This window comes from Solea solea, chromosome 20, assembly GCF_958295425.1.
Source record: "Solea solea chromosome 20, fSolSol10.1, whole genome shotgun sequence".
In the NCBI taxonomy this organism is placed as follows: Eukaryota; Metazoa; Chordata; class Actinopteri; order Pleuronectiformes; family Soleidae; genus Solea; species Solea solea.
In genome coordinates this window covers 2,933,197-2,948,763 of record NC_081153.1, presented here as the reverse complement: position 1 = coordinate 2,948,763, position 15,567 = coordinate 2,933,197, and the positions used below count along the sequence as shown (strand labels likewise).

Sequence of the window (15,567 nt, the reverse complement as noted above, 5' to 3'; positions counted from 1 at the left end):
ATGCATCTATGTGATCTTAATTTTGTTTTTACTGTAGGTAAATCTTTTTACACACATATTTATTCTCTTATTCTTGTGTAACTCTGATTAAAAAGGTCCAGTTAAATTACTTTCATTTTGAAGATCAAAATAATTAAACTTCTTTTTGTAAATGTACAACCACATCTTTTTTTTAATTACCCCAGATGATTTTTTTACAAAAGCAGTTCTGAAGCTGACTGAATGACGACATGAAACTTCCCCAATAAATACATTTTACATACTGTACGTTTTTTAAGAGTTTAAAATAATTGTATCTTTTTCCCTGAATCATGTTTTTTTTAATTGCCGGTTAAATGATGCAGGATGATCTGACCTGTGAAAAATATAAAGCACTCACGGGTCAGAACATCAACATGTGACCTCCTGTGTTAATAAACTAATCTACCTCCTCCTCATGATCCCTTTTCTGACTTCAAAAAATAACAAAAAACTCACAGCAGCCGTATGTAATTACTTTTCTTTGTTTTTAATACAAAATATTCTAAGAAAACACAACTGCCCTCTGTTTTTGTCTGACATGTAAGAAAAAAGTAAATAAGGTTTTCACAGAGACGACCGTACAAAACATTGCTTACACTGGATAGAAAACAGCAGTCAGTGGAAGAGACGTGGTGATGGAGGGAGGAATGTGGCTCAGAAATGAGCTGTTACTCTGTCGATCTCCAGAAGGTCATCCAGAACCTGGAGAGAAAACACGGACGCGATGACATCACAGGGCTTAACTTGCTTTTAACTATTTCTATCCGTCTGTGTGTGAGAACTCACTATGTCCTGAGTGGTTCCTATCTTCTTGGCGAGCTCACTGCGCTCCATGGTGCTGAGGTACAAGTACTTGTTGAGGAGTTCTCCGTCCAGGATGTTTCTCACGGCGTTCTGCAGGCCACGCCTGTCGCTGTGCAGCATTCTGGACACACAAACGCAATAATTACCCATCATATATATATGTGTATATATATATATATATATACACATATACATATATACACATATATATATATATATATATATATATACATATACACACATATATATATATACACATATATATATATATACACATATATATATATATATTATTATTATATATATATATACACATATATACACACACACATATATATATATATATAAAAAATAACACATCTGTTACTCTAGTCCAGCTTCTCTCGTTATGTGACAATAAAGTATGGATGTGAACCTGAAGGCCTTTGGGTTAAGACCGGCGTGATGAGGCAGCATGATGGTCAGGGCGTTCTGTAACATCAGCAGTCGCCGGTATGTCTTCTCCTGCATGGGGAGGAGCAAGCCAACGCCTCCATCAAGGGTTGCTGTAGAAACATTCAGGTCATTAAGTATTTTTTGTGTAAATTTATTGACATTTGACTATTTTTACAAACCTGTAGCTGTCACATCAGTTATAAACAATATAATAACCAAACAGAACATACCAGAATCTGTATTTGTGCACATTTTCAGAAACCTTTCGTATATAAATCAAATGAAACATATCCAGCATTTAACATTTTGAGGAGTTCCTATACTGTAGGTTTATAATTGAATTAAAATAACTTCTTCTATAAAATGTTGATCCTTTCTAGTATATGAAGGCCACCAAAGTTCCCCACGACACTTGGGAAAGGAAGGCGTGAGTGGAGGAGTCCTCCGTTTCCTTTACTTTTGAACTATTATCGCAATAATATCATCAAGTGCACTTAATTCGTTCATTGTAATTGTGACAGAAAATCAGTCTAATTTAAGGCAGCAGCAGTCGTCGTCTTACCGAACCAGGTGATGTGCTTGTTGTCCCAGGTCAGGGACTTCTTGGTGCCGGCGTCCAGTGCTCCTCTGCACGGCATCCGCCACAGAGAGTTTATGTGAGCGCCGGCGTTAAAGTCGGCTCGTCTCAGCAGACGCAGTCCTCCAAAGCTCTCTTTAGCTGCACACAGACCCCAGGTTACAACATGCACTTGACACTGAGTTGACTCATGTGTGAATATGCATCATCTGCACATTAGTGTATTTTTCTTTGGTTTAGAAGGCACACTTACAATAGCTTTTTGTTTGCCTCTTGTTTGATTTAAATGTATATTGAAACTGCAGTTAAAAATCCTCCTTTTGTTATATTTATTCTGTTGAATTTGATGATTTTAATGCTACTTTCTTTATCTCTAATATGCAGGTAGTTACCTTCAGGTAAATACATATAGACATAGATGTTCTTGTCTCGATCCGTCACTGGAAAGGAAACAGAATTAAAAAAAAAGTTACTTTCTTTTGCAAACTCAATTGAATTTCTTTCCACAAAAGAAAAGGCAATAAAATACAAATATTACCCAAGAATCCAAGCTGGTTGTTATCCACCATGAACTCAATGCTGTAAACCTCCAGTGGCTTTGCGTCCTGGAGCCAAAACAAAAAAAAACAGTTAACAGTTAAATTGCAACACAAAAGTAACCATGGCGTCAGATTTATCGTCAGCTGCCACAAATGATTCTGGAAGATTAACTTGACTCACATCACACACAGCCCAGTCAAACATCTTTAAATGAACACCTTTTGTGCAGCAGCCCACAGGATTATAGTAACGCACTTAACAACAAGTGCTTAACAACAACTGCTTAACAACTGCTTGTTTTTAAGTCTGCTGCTGTAAACCTCCAGTGGCATGGAGACAGCCCGACTCTGAGAGGCGCCCAATCTTAACTCTGATTGTGCGAGTACGGCGGGTGTGCGGTGCGAGTGGCTCACCCTGCTCACGAGCGACAGCGTCTTACTCTCCTCCTGGTACCGCAGCAGTGAGATGCTCTTCATCAGGTCAGCGGCCAGGATGAAGTTCTTGATGCTGATCATCTGGTGGATGTGGAGCTGGGTGTCGATGAAGGCCATGCCGGTCAGGTCATTGTCCTTCAGGACCCACAGGAAGATCTGAAGGAGCACAGAGGCTCTTATATACATTTATATATATGTATATTTTTGTTTGTTTTGTTTTGTTTTTGTAAGTTGCTCGACCAGTTTTTGGTCGAGTGACAGCAGCATTTTGATATGTTACAATAGAAGAATCACAGGTGTAAATAAACAAATTGCATGCTGCTTCACTTCTACACTATCCCAATTTAAACTATGTTCAAATTACTGGGCGCAAGTGACTCATATGCAGCTTGGATCAGATGTTTTTCAGGGCTTTGAGGACATAGAAATCTGCCAATTTCTATTTCCGTAGTCCGAGATCACACGTATTATCTCAAATGTGACCTGAATGAGAATCAGAATCCATATGGCTTTTAGCCTATAATGCATGCACTGAATCATAGAACCACAGAGTCACAACAAAATCAAATCCTCTCGAGATAAGTTCATATGTTTGCTGTTTTTAAAAAAACCTGTTAAATCTGTAATGAATCAGATTTGAATAACATGGCTGGTAATTTGAACATAGCCACAGGTATGTGATCATAATGGCTGCTGTTATGCAGTGTTTGACACCTTCTGTCCGATGGCGGAGACCAGGTATCCGTTGCAGTGACACAGTGCCGTCACTGGTCCCTTCTGCTCCTTCTCATACAGGATTTTGAACTTGTTCTTGGTAAGGGGCTGACCGGGCTCTGGCACCACTTCAATCACATCCACGATCAAAATCTAGACACACAATCGTTTAAACATAAATGACAAAGCTTTCTTCTTCTGTTCATCACAAGGTGTGTGTGTGAGAGTGCGTGTGCTGCTCACCCGCCCCCTGCAGGTCACCTCCTCCCCCTGCATCAGGCAGGTCCCGGCTGCAATGTAGCCCTTCAGGCCTGACACCGTCTCCTGACTCCTCAGTGCCACCGTCTTCATGCAGGTCACATGTTCCCACTCCTCCAGGTCGATCCTTGTGCAGACAGACACAGTCACTAACACTGACCTCACTGACCTCTTTATATATATGAGATTTAAGTCCAAATGTCTATTTGAGGTCACTCTTGCAGGTTAATAGCGTAACTTGACCACAACACCAATTTGAACCGGCCGGCGCATTCAGACTGAAAAAAATAACATGCTCAGAACGGGAAAAGTTGGTTCTTGAGGGAACCAAGAAATACCTGGTTCTTCCCTGTGAACCGTGACATCACCAGTGGGCGTGTCTTAGCTTGAAAAAAGAAAAAGCAGCGACTGGCATGGGGCAGAGGAAACCAAATGTTGTGTCCATTTGAGCATCAACGGAGTTTCAAATTAAACTAGAGACCAATACAAGGATAAGTAAGCATTACGCTGAACTGACGGAGGACATGGCCATGGCTGGGTTTTATAATAATTAATCAACTAAAAAACTCAAGAAAGAATACAGAGACAGCAAAAAGCGGAGCTGGATGTGGGAATACAGGCCCAGCGTAAGAACTTTTGGACAGCGTGATGGGTCAGAGACCAGCAGACCAGGTTATATCCTCCCACTAAATTGAAATTGGTGTGAACGCGGGCTGGTTCGCCAGAAAGCACCAAGGTTCTCAGACTCCGGAACAGAACCAGAGCCAGAACCAGAACCGTGTCCGTCTGAGTAGCCACAAGAGACTAAACTAAATTGTGGAATTTATTCAAAAGTTGAATAAATGACCTCAGTTCTCCCAAGTCTCCACGACAGCCTGTTCCACAGATAATGAGAAAACAATGCAGACACACGTTCTTTTGGACCTCTTTATTACAAAGGTCTGACTAAACAAACACTTTCTATTGATCACAAAAAGAAAAGAGCTCTTACCGTGTGTTGGGAATGGTCTCCCAGCTGACTGGAGAGATGAGCTGGATGGAGAACCTCTCCTGCTGAGGATTAATGTAACGATCATCTGCAGGACAAGAGCACAGACATGACAGGAAGATAAATGTGGATGAGTTTGGACATCTGCTCAAGCTCGGACGGGGGTGACATTTGTTATACTATCAAAATAATCTTGAGGATATTATTTGAAGGTTGAATTCATACATTGTGTCACTTTAAAATACTAAAAGGAACTAATATTATTTGAAAGAGTGGCTGAAAAGCTCATAAACAATCTTTAATAATTAATAAATGTTTATTTATAACTAAGCAAAATTGATAGATAAATAACTCACAATGTGTTACTTAAAAGAGAATTTGTAAAACTAGATAATAATAATAATAAAAGCTACTTCACAAATGAATACTAAAATGACAAAACGTGTCTTTAACTACTTGAATTGTTACAGTAGTTGGTCAAGAGTTGAAATAGTCATTTAAAGATGCCAGTACTACCTGTATGAATGCCTATACTTTGATTCTCCACCTTTATGAAAAAGTAATTTTAACAGAAAACCTTGTGGTTGTAACACAGCTGGAACACGCTGTGAACACAGTGTACGTGTACTGTAGATGTAGAATGAATCTAACGATGTGTGTGTGTTTGTTGGAGCTGTGTTCGTGTCTGACCTCGGTCTATGGTTTCAAACTCCTTCTCCTCTCCCGTCATCCTGGGGATACGAGTGCAGAGCTCTTTCACACTGGTGCACAGAGCGTACACCTGAGAGAGAGAGAGAGAGAGAAACACTCAGAGTCACACACACAAACTTCACATCAAGGACTTTCTTTTCCTTTCAAAGTCACCCTCACTGATTCTGCTTTTTCTCCCCCCCCTTCAGGACAAGATGGATTCCTTCCATAACTTTTTTCAAAGAAGCCTCGATCGATGTGCTTTCACTAATTTGCATGACATTATTCCGCTGGAGATGTGGGAACGCGGGAAATGTGTTTCAGCATAAATTTGTGTCACGCTGCTACTTCGATTCCCCCCCCCCCGTTCTGTTGACGCGTGAGCCGAGCAAGCGGAGCGGAGCCTCACCTTGGTTTCGACGTGGTAAGAGACGTAGTGGATCGTGCACCTCAGTGGGATTTTCCTGACTGGCCAGGGGGCATCGTAGGACAGATATGTGGGCAGGACGCTGATCCTCAGCTCACCCTGTGGGAAAACACACACGCGTACAAAATAAATGCACAGATGAAAAACGCATAAAGTCTAAATGAACAAAGGCAGATCGATAACAATCACATTTTTTGAAATATCATTGACAGGAATTTATTTCAATAACTGCTCTTGTCTTTTTTATACGGAAGCGTATTGCTGCTACACATACAAAAAAGTGGGGTGCTCAGTATCACGTTATGACGAGATAAGGTTTACACGTTATAACATGATTTTCATATTAGACAAACAAAACGAGGCATGAGACAAGAATACGATGCTACCTTAATTAGGTCAGATTCGCTTTTTCTGCGGTATAACCCCATGCATTGTAAAATCTGTCTTAGAGTTTGCATACTGATAACAATGTCATCCACTGTGCCCAATAACTGGAGTATCTCGCTATGTCTCAAACCAAGCCTGAAGTAGAATTTAACCAAAATGTGTAAACGAGCCATTATTCTAGCCTCACACCTCGTTTTGTTCTCATTTAATATGAAAATCAGGTTATACCGTGAAAACAACTCATCTCAAAATAACGTGACAGTTTCTCGTTATAGCGTGATACGTCTCAGTAGAAATTTTAGAAAAGAAAACATAGAGCTGCAACCAACGATTATTTTCGAGTAATCGTTTGGTCCATAAAATGCCAGAAAACATTAAAAAATGTTATCAGTGTTTGTCAAACGTGGAAATGATGATGTTCTCAAATGTCTTGTTTTTGTCCACAAACCAAAATGATTGAGTTTTAATGATTTCTTTGTTTATATGGAACAAAGAAATATTCACATTTAAGAAGCGGAAACAATGAGAAATTTTGTTTTAATCATGAAAAAAGCTTCAAACCGATTTAGTAATGTTTCAGCTCTAGAAAAATATTTGGTAGCCAATTAATACAATTTGGAGCAGCCCAAGTTTATGTTTATGATTATTTAGACAATGATGTAATCCATAATAACATTTCAACATAATGTAAAATTTTACTTCTACCACTGGGCTTTGTTTCCATCCTTAGGAAAGTCAAACAATAAGTGTGTCAGTATCAGTAAAGCATAACCGAGATGTAGAGATTACTTTGGGTCATATGTTGCACAGAAGAACAGAGTGTCTCTCACCTCATTGCTCTGGTGAAAAGAGCTCAAAATGTTATTTTAACGACCAGTGATTCAAACTCGACAACCGACTAACTTTCTTTTAGGAGATCCTGCCAACTGCAGTCAGAGAATACCAGCTTTTTCTTTAGTTTTTAAGTATTTAGCATTGTGAGTGAGTGAGAATTTACCTGTTTGTTGAAGTACAGGAAGCCTTTCGGGCAGTTTATGTTGTGGAAGGGGGAGAAAGACTCGATGGAGCCATCGATGGTCATGGGGTGAAGCCTCAAAGCTCCGCGAGATGTGACCAGCATCCAATGAGGAGATGGACCACAGATAAACACCTGCAAGACGCACAACAGGAATATCAGCGCTTTTCAACGTGTAAATGTAGCCTCTAAAAATCCTGAAATATAAAATATTACCCCCGAGTATCCAGAGATGTCCTCAAAGAATCTGAACCTGGTAATCCGACTTTTCACAGCTCCGCTCTCCTCTGCGGCTCCGCCCTCTGCCTTCTTATCTTTCTTGAGCTTTGACTTCTTTTCTCTGTAGTTAATGTTGTGCGGTACCTGTGTGTGCAGAGTGGAGCGACACAGTTTTACGATTCACTCCAGGTTTGATTTAGTTTAGCACCGGTGTATCACCTCATACACTGTATCTCGTACCTTCTTAAAGCGGACTTTCAGGTTGTTTTGTGGCTGCTGCTGATCGTACGGGAACGCTTCATAGATCAGAAGCTCCTGTTCCACATGAACCTGGAAAACAAAAGAAACATCCTGTTTTTATTCAGTCCAAGCCCTTTATTTTCTTTTTATGAAACCCTTTACTTTACAATGTTGCTGTTGCCTCCGTCGGCTAAAAAACATCTAAACACAGAGAGACTCGTGTGGAGCTGATAAGATTTCAATCAGCACTGTGTGAACTCATTTGACAATGGTTTGAATGTAACACATTTATTTTCATAATCTATTAATCTGCCAATTATGTTCTTGATTAACGGAGTCACCGTTTTGGTCCATAAAATGTCAGAAAAACTTCAAGTTCAGTCAAACCGATGAAGTGATTATGAACACAGAGTATTTGTTTCAGCCCAAAACACATTTGTTTACATATAAAAGTTACGCACTACAGAACAATTAAGTAGAAACTCACCAATAAATACGGTCTGCTGTGATTGTTGCCAAGTGAAACCAAAGACACCTCTTTGACTAACGGAATCTCTCCTTGCCGAGTGACCTCCTCCTTCTTGCCCTCCCCTTGTGCTGCTGACTGGCCGGACGAGCTGTCCACCAACACCCTCTGACCTACTGGGAAGTTCTTCACCAGGAAGACCAACCTCCAGTCCGGCAGCTGATAAATCTGCATCGAAACACATCGTAAGTATCTATAGTGTTACCGAAAAACTCTTATGATTATCTTATGATGATGTTGGCCCTACCTCCATGACACCGCTCTCCCTGATGATCATGCACCAGTGTGTGGGCTCAGCTTTGCTTGAGGCTCCATCACCTCCAGACATTGCCGCAGAGTTGCGGTTCATTTCGTCTTTTGTGGAGTTTGCGTTGGCGCTGGAGTCTCCGTACAGCATTTCCTCCTCGTCGTCCACTACGTTACTGCACACGCACGTGAAGTCAGTACATAAACACCATGTGTCGCTATCAGCTGTGTGCGTTTTGTTCAGTAGGTGATGTGGATTTTTTTTACCTGAGGTCCTGGATGATGGTCTCTGTCTCGGACTGACTCCTCATGATGTTGTCTTCTTTGGCGGAGGAACTGACTTTGGTTTCCGTGGTGAACATGCCGCTTACGTCTCGGTATGCGCACAGAGTAATGACACGCGATTGCTGTGGAAAAAGAAATCTTATGAGTGACAAATACGCATGGACCCAGCAGGGCGTGTGTTTATCCAATGAACCCGTGAAGTGAAGACAGATTTACTCACCGCTGGGATCTGTGGTTTCTGCAGAGCCAGCCGATGCGTCTTCCCCATATACGAGTCAATCTTTAGCACAAACATGGTGACTATTCCCTCTGCTGTCATGATCACGACAAAAGGGTCAGCCACGGAGCAATGCACTATGGGAGAGCCCAGGTCCACGGGGATGAAGTGGAGCTGTGTGACTGAAAGGCAGAATTAAAAACATCATTGAGGTTTTCTTTGATTTTATACATTCTCCCCAAATTATAGTTGATACATTTTAGAATTCTTTGGTTTCACTTTACCTCCTTCGAGCAGTCGAATACCCATAGGTGACACCTGGATGATGTACTTGTTGTCACCGATGTTTCCAGCGAACACGGTGGGTCCCTGCGTGGCAAAACCACTGGTGTCCAGCTCCATGATCTCCTGACCTGTCTGAAGGATCTGTGCAACAACAACAACAACAACACAGCCAAGTTACATCACACGACGTATGATGTGAATCTGATCAGACGTGTATGGATGTGACTTTTTACCATGGTAGAATCTTCTCTGCTCAGAATGAGAAAGCCGTGCTTCTTTTTATCGTCCTCCAGGGGAGGGTCTGTCTTCCTCTCCTCCACTTTCTCGTCCTTTTTTTTTTCTCCTTCCTCGCCCTCCTCACTGTTTTCTGTCTCTGTTCCCCCGTCCTCTATCTCGTAATTTTTAGCAGCCTGAAAAAAACACACAAAAAAAAACACATAATAGTTTCAAAAGAAGTTAAAATTAGTAAAAACCTTAAACTGATGAGCAGAAACACTCCTTACTTTTTTGTCTTCCTTGACCTCATTTGAGATGACCGTCCACATGTCATGGCAACCTGGCAACTCAAACGTAGTGACCACTTGGGGTCTGATGCTTCTCTGAGAATAGAATGGAAACAAATCAAAGCCTTTGACAGAAAAATAAAGGAAGAAAAACACATCATGCAGCGATTTGCACAAGCTTTTGTTTGTGTATCAATGTGTCTGGGTTTTTTATAGGCTACTTCGTCGATCTCGGAAACAGCCCTGGTAGACCCAGACTTTTCTATAGCATCGTCACTGGACCTGCGGCAGACGGCCCTCACGACCACAGGTATTAGGACGATGCAGAAACAACAATCATGCACACACTTAAGCTTAAAAATACAACAACAGTCTGACTGAGTTAGGAGAGTTTACCTGAAGCACAGATAGTGCACCGTTCTTGCCATAACCAGAGCAGACAACGACCTCCAGGTCAGGCTCAGGGTTGTCCTGGAACTGTAGGTAAAAGAAAATCACAGTCAGCAACCTCTTATACAATAAAGCATCAGCAGAGCTAACTGCATTACACAGACTACTGAATGTACCTCTTCTGACAAGAAAGCAGGTTCTCCCATGGAGGAATTTGCACACGGTCCAATGTTGAGTATGCTGTCACAAACCTGTAAAGGAAAAAAAACAAGGAAATATCTCTTTGTGACATTTATACCAATAACTGCATTTACAGAACAAGTAGAACAGCTTTAAAAGCTCCTACCTCAAAGGAGTAAGTGGCCAGCTGAGTGCCTGACAGGGCCTCACTTCCATATACTTCAATCTCATCCACCTCATCTGTCAAAGCAAAAAAAACCTATCAAGTTATAATACACACACACACACTCACCAAAAATAAATTAAAATGTTAACTTTGCACATACCAGTCCAGTTAGCGGAAGATTCTACTCGTTTCTTTTTGCTCGGTGGTTCCTCCTGGAATTTGTGTGAAAGGTTTTAAAGGATTGAAATGACGATGTGTTCAGCAATCCAGTGTATGTCATACACACTTAATTTGCGACTATTGACCATTTCCCCCCCAAAAAACGTTTCTATCATTCTCTAGTCTGTGTTGTACATTTACGTCTACTGTAAACTAGAGGTCGACCAATAAATCGGTGTGGCCATTTAATAGCTATTGCTGCTGCCATCCTGTGGTAATAGATGCACTTTTAATAAGATAAACATCAGCTCATTGGAAAAGTATGGAAATACACTTAATTCTTTTGCCCAACTAAATACATCATAACTTTTTTATATCTTCAAAATTATTATTTTTAATCACACATTTTCCTGGAATATTGTGATCATTTTCAATATCTGTGTTGTATTCCTCGGGGAGTATCCTTATCATTGGCTTTTAAAAATTCAGTCGACCTCCAGTGCAAACCCATGTTACCATTACAGATTGAATCAATTCTTTGGTAAACACTGCTAAAAAAAAGTCCCATATCAGAACTTCCTGCTGTAAAAGCAAAGCATTTAATAAGTAAAAAATAAAGTTGTGTTTTATAACAAAGTCCACACCTGTTTGTCTTTGTCCTTCTCTTTCTCTTTTTCCTGCTTTTCTTTGCCCTCCTCTGGTGGCGTCTCCTGTAGTTTCTCTGTGTACTTCAGGAGCAGAGAGTTTCCCAGGCGAGAACCAAGGAAAAGGAAGCCGGGCTCCATGGTTACCATCTGCAGGAGGAAAGCCCACAGTGCGACTCTTTGAGTAAATTATAAAATACTTTATTCTAGTACGGAGCAGCTTTGAATTAAAACAGGCCTGTCAAAAACAGTAATTCCACAAATCTAAAAGCAAAAAAGATGTGTGTTTACTTTCAGTATATACATTTTATGATTGTGACAGCCTTCCTGAGGCCAGCCCCTACATTAAAGCACTTTAAACCTGTACGCCAAACTAAAATATACCTGCTTTTCTTTGTTGGTTCAAAGAAACTCTGCATTTTTCTCCCCAAACTCTCCACGGTAACACTCAGGTTGAACTTACACAGGTTGTCAGGACACTGGCAGCGGCTTTGTCAAAGTGGAAAGCTCTCACGCTCCTCAAGCCGTCTGTGATGAGGGTCAACACGTAACTGCAGGACGACAGGAAAACAGTCAGAGCGGATAAATACAGTATCCAAAGCAATCATGTGCATGTTATTGGTTATTATTACAAAGACTTACATTTCTCCTCCTTTTAAAGAGATAACCATCTTATCATAGGCAATAAAGTCTGACTGCGAACAGTCGAGCGAGATCTTCACTTCATCCTGTACACCTACACAACCAGAACACACAGGCATCAACAAATCTGGAGTTATTGAGGATGAAATATATATATGCGGGTGTGTTTTCTCAGTACTTACGCAGTGGGAAGGCTGTGGTGCCAACTGTTTGAGAATTGAGAGCAACTCCATACGGTGGAACACTCTGGTTCAAATACAGCAATGAATTCACAGCAAACACCACCACACCACCTGCAAAGGATTTCACATATTATCAGACTTCTCGGGAGCTGCCACACCACTCACTTCCTCATAGAGTGGATATTTATATGCGCTGTACAGAAGTTGCTGAGCTTACCGATGGGCTTAGGAACCGGCATAACTTGCGTACAGTCAAACGGCAGATTACTGAGAGACCAGATGACAGGATGGACCTTTTGCATTATGTTGAGGGAGATGGCGACGATGCTACAAGTGTCTTGACGCACAGCCACGCGCCTAGCAAAGTGACAAACAAGACGTTAAAAGCTTAATGCAGTCGGATGAGACTCAAAACAGAAATGTGGCGCTCAAACGTTAGGACTGACCCAGGCCAGGTCTGATTGGGCTCAAACAGGATGAGCAGAGTGGGCTCATAATAGCCATGTAGAAACTTCATGTCAATGATGTTCAGCAGCTTCTCGTCCAGCTCACGCACATCGATGATATAGCTGGGCAGGAAGCTGGATTTTGGCCTGCAGATAATGACACACAGACAATGTTGTATTCTGCACTGCAGGATAAAAGGTGTTAAAATAGAGTTTTTAGGGTGAAAAGATTCCCAACAATAACCAGCATGGATAAAGAAATGAAAACATACCCTTCTCCAACTCCTCCTTCCTGCTCATCAGTTAGCGTGTCCTTCCTGAACGGCAACACCACAAGTTTGGTGCCATAAACAAGCATGACAGCGCAGCGATTTTCTGGATCTACACGGACGATGGGAATGTGTACATTTTGTACAAAGCCATCCTGAAAATTGAACAAGAGTGCAAATGAGTAATCAATCAATAATTATTCATTGATTTAAGCATATAAACATTTGCAGAAATGTAAAACATATCAAATGTTATCTTGTTCTGGTTGCTACATACTCTGAGTTCTGGCTCCTCAAAGTAATGAAGAGACAGGGTCTTGAGGTCATGTGTCCCGGGGTCATACTCCACTACAGACAACTGTGGAGGGAACAAATGCAACCAGAAGTGAGAAAAATAATTTCAGACGGTTAGAAATTTAGAGAGTCAGTGGAGAGCTTGACGGCAATACCTTGGCATCTTTGAAACTGAGAAGAAGCGCATCTCTGTTGGCGCCTACCAGCTGCACACTGGCCATGGACATAACATTTCCATAAAGAGAAAAGGACGCAACCTGCTCCAGCTTCTCCTTACGAGACTTGGAATCTGTGAAAGGATGGCAGAGTAGTGTTGGACCAGAGGACACTTACACAACATAATATATCAGTAGGTTTGATGTCCAGACATACCAGCAGACTTATCAGCCTTTGATGAACTCTGAAAAAAATGACAGACATTTGACACATAATTTATGGAATTCTTACACCGCATATTTCAAATGGTTTCAACAAAACATGGGCGAGATATAGTTACCTCCACATCATGGATAATCCTGTAGACAAAGAGTTGAGATGTTCCTGCTACCACCAAGTTCTTCTCCTTACTGGATATAAAGTTGCAGTAGACAGAGAACTCCACTGCAGTGGGGGTGTGGGCCTGTCTGTACACAGCATACATCCTGGATGGCTGCTCACAGCATCTGACAGACGAGGAGACACAAGTCAATTCCTCAAAACTTTATCACGGATGAGTTTAAGTGCAAGGTTTTCTCCAGTTTCCACCCACAGTCCAAAAGCATACAGATTTGGGGATTAGGCAAATTGGAAATTGACCGTATGTGTGAGTGGATGGTTGTTTGATCTGTGTATGTGGCTTTGTGATGGACTGGCAACCTCTCCAGAGTGTACCCCACCTTTCGCCCTATGTCAGCTGGGATTGGCAACAGTGACCCTCATGTGGAGGATAAACACTGAATGAAACTGAGTTATTATTAAATGAGTAAAGATAAGTCGGAGACAGATATCAACTTAAACAAATTCATTGAGACGGATCAGTATTAAGCACAGTTTTGAATGTCAACCAGCAATATTAGGTGGTTTCTGTAGGATAACAAAACATGATCATGGTCAAATAGACACTTCAAAACTGAGTGGGGCAATGAAGTGTAGTTGAAAAGGGACCCGTTTCCTCCTTTATCCGAGGGGAGTCTCACAGAGGGCAGACATTTAAAAACAACACACTATCACACTATCGACTTCATTGTGCGACTGTTAATGCTTAAAGTCACTGATCTGAACGCTAGCCATTTTCGAATCGAGCATGGGTAGCGTTGTCTTTAGTGTTTGTCTGATATATCACATTACTCGCTTTAATTTTTTTTTTAAAAAGCATAACCAATCGTCCAATCATGTTGTATCTGAGCACAGTGAGCAGCCGACACACGCGCCGGAAAACGAACGTATTGACAAACCGGTGCACAAGCTATTTTAGCAACTGGCTACTGTTAGCTAGCATGGCACAACGCCTGCAACGTACCCTGTGAATATATTTGCAAACTTTGAATTAAACTTGTCGACGTACCTATGTCAAACACGTTATCAGATTGGATTTTGTAGCTTTATTTCCCTCCCTCCGGTGTTCACACTTGAGGTTTCATAATTTGTGGTTTACTGATTCCATAGCCGGGAGAGCTAACTGTTAGCTGTCGCAGTGCTGCGGCTGCGTTGGTCTCTTTTCTTCTTCGGCTTTCCTTTTTTCCGGCAGAACAACTGCTCTGAGGCGCGTTGCTGCCACCACGAAAACAAGACGCCCCCACTCCCACTCACACACACAATGATAATTATCACTAGGCTACACGTCTGATTTTCCAGTTACAAGACGTAGAAAATGGGATATTATTGATTCATTTAATTAAGAAATTTGTACTACTGTACTACTGTAAATTCCACCTGTTGTCCTATTACACTTTTTTGACAGAGTTAATAAACCATACCCGTTATCTAAAGCAAAATCTTGGTTAAAAAATACCTGAGGTGTGGTAAAATTTACATTTCTATCTGAATTATACATCTTTAGCACAGATGGGGAAAAATAATGAGTCAGTCATCATCTACCGCTTTATCCTCCACCAGAGGGTCGCGGGGGGTGCTGTGCCAATCTCAGCTACATCGGGCGATAGGCGGGGTACACCCTGGACAGTTCGCCAGTCCATCGCAGGGCCACACACAGATAGAGACAAACAACCATTCACTCTCACACTCACTCCTATGGTCAATTTAGAGTGTCCAATTTACCTATCCCCACATTGCATGTTTTTGGACTGTGGGAGGAAGCGGGAGAACCCGGAGAGAACCCACGCACACACGGGGAGAACATGCAAACTCCATGCAGAAAGGCCCTTGTTCAAACCGGGGCTCGAACC

The 15,567-nt window shown here is 41.5% G+C and overlaps 1 protein-coding gene across 1 annotated transcript; it reads right to left on the bottom strand.

Annotated features, from left to right (window-relative positions):
- Window positions 1-489: 489 nt before the first annotated feature.
- On the bottom strand, window positions 490-14,893 carry cpsf1 (cleavage and polyadenylation specific factor 1). The gene is made up of 38 exons (XM_058619563.1): window positions 14,727-14,893; window positions 13,680-13,845; window positions 13,556-13,583; window positions 13,339-13,472; window positions 13,167-13,247; window positions 12,893-13,044; window positions 12,621-12,767; window positions 12,392-12,531; window positions 12,175-12,285; window positions 11,993-12,086; window positions 11,814-11,901; window positions 11,351-11,500; window positions 10,708-10,759; window positions 10,548-10,621; window positions 10,378-10,452; window positions 10,208-10,288; window positions 9,812-9,907; window positions 9,542-9,718; window positions 9,308-9,449; window positions 9,027-9,205; window positions 8,789-8,928; window positions 8,523-8,697; window positions 8,237-8,443; window positions 7,750-7,839; window positions 7,507-7,653; window positions 7,273-7,425; window positions 5,871-5,987; window positions 5,462-5,552; window positions 4,775-4,859; window positions 3,769-3,910; window positions 3,526-3,678; window positions 2,791-2,967; window positions 2,376-2,442; window positions 2,230-2,277; window positions 1,823-1,978; window positions 1,241-1,370; window positions 808-946; window positions 490-723 (listed from the first exon to the last, which is right to left on the bottom strand). Exons 2-38 carry the CDS (start codon window positions 13,821-13,823, stop codon window positions 676-678), a joined length of 4,410 nt encoding a protein of 1,469 aa, XP_058475546.1. The 5' UTR covers window positions 13,824-13,845; window positions 14,727-14,893; the 3' UTR covers window positions 490-675.
- Window positions 14,894-15,567: the final 674 nt, after the last annotated feature.

Excerpts from the sequence above, each read along its gene's own strand:
- cpsf1 (XM_058619563.1), bottom strand. The coding sequence starts at position 13,823 with ATGTATGCTGTGTACAGACAGGCCCACACCCCCACTGCAGTGGAGTTC. Across the intron at positions 11,501-11,813 it reads CCAGTGTCCTGACAACCTGT|ATGGTAACCATGGAGCCCGG; the intron begins GTAAGTTCAACC and ends TTCCTCCTGCAG. Across the intron at positions 3,679-3,768 it reads AGGTGACCTGCAGGGGGCGG|ATTTTGATCGTGGATGTGAT; the intron begins GTGAGCAGCACA and ends TTGTGTGTCTAG.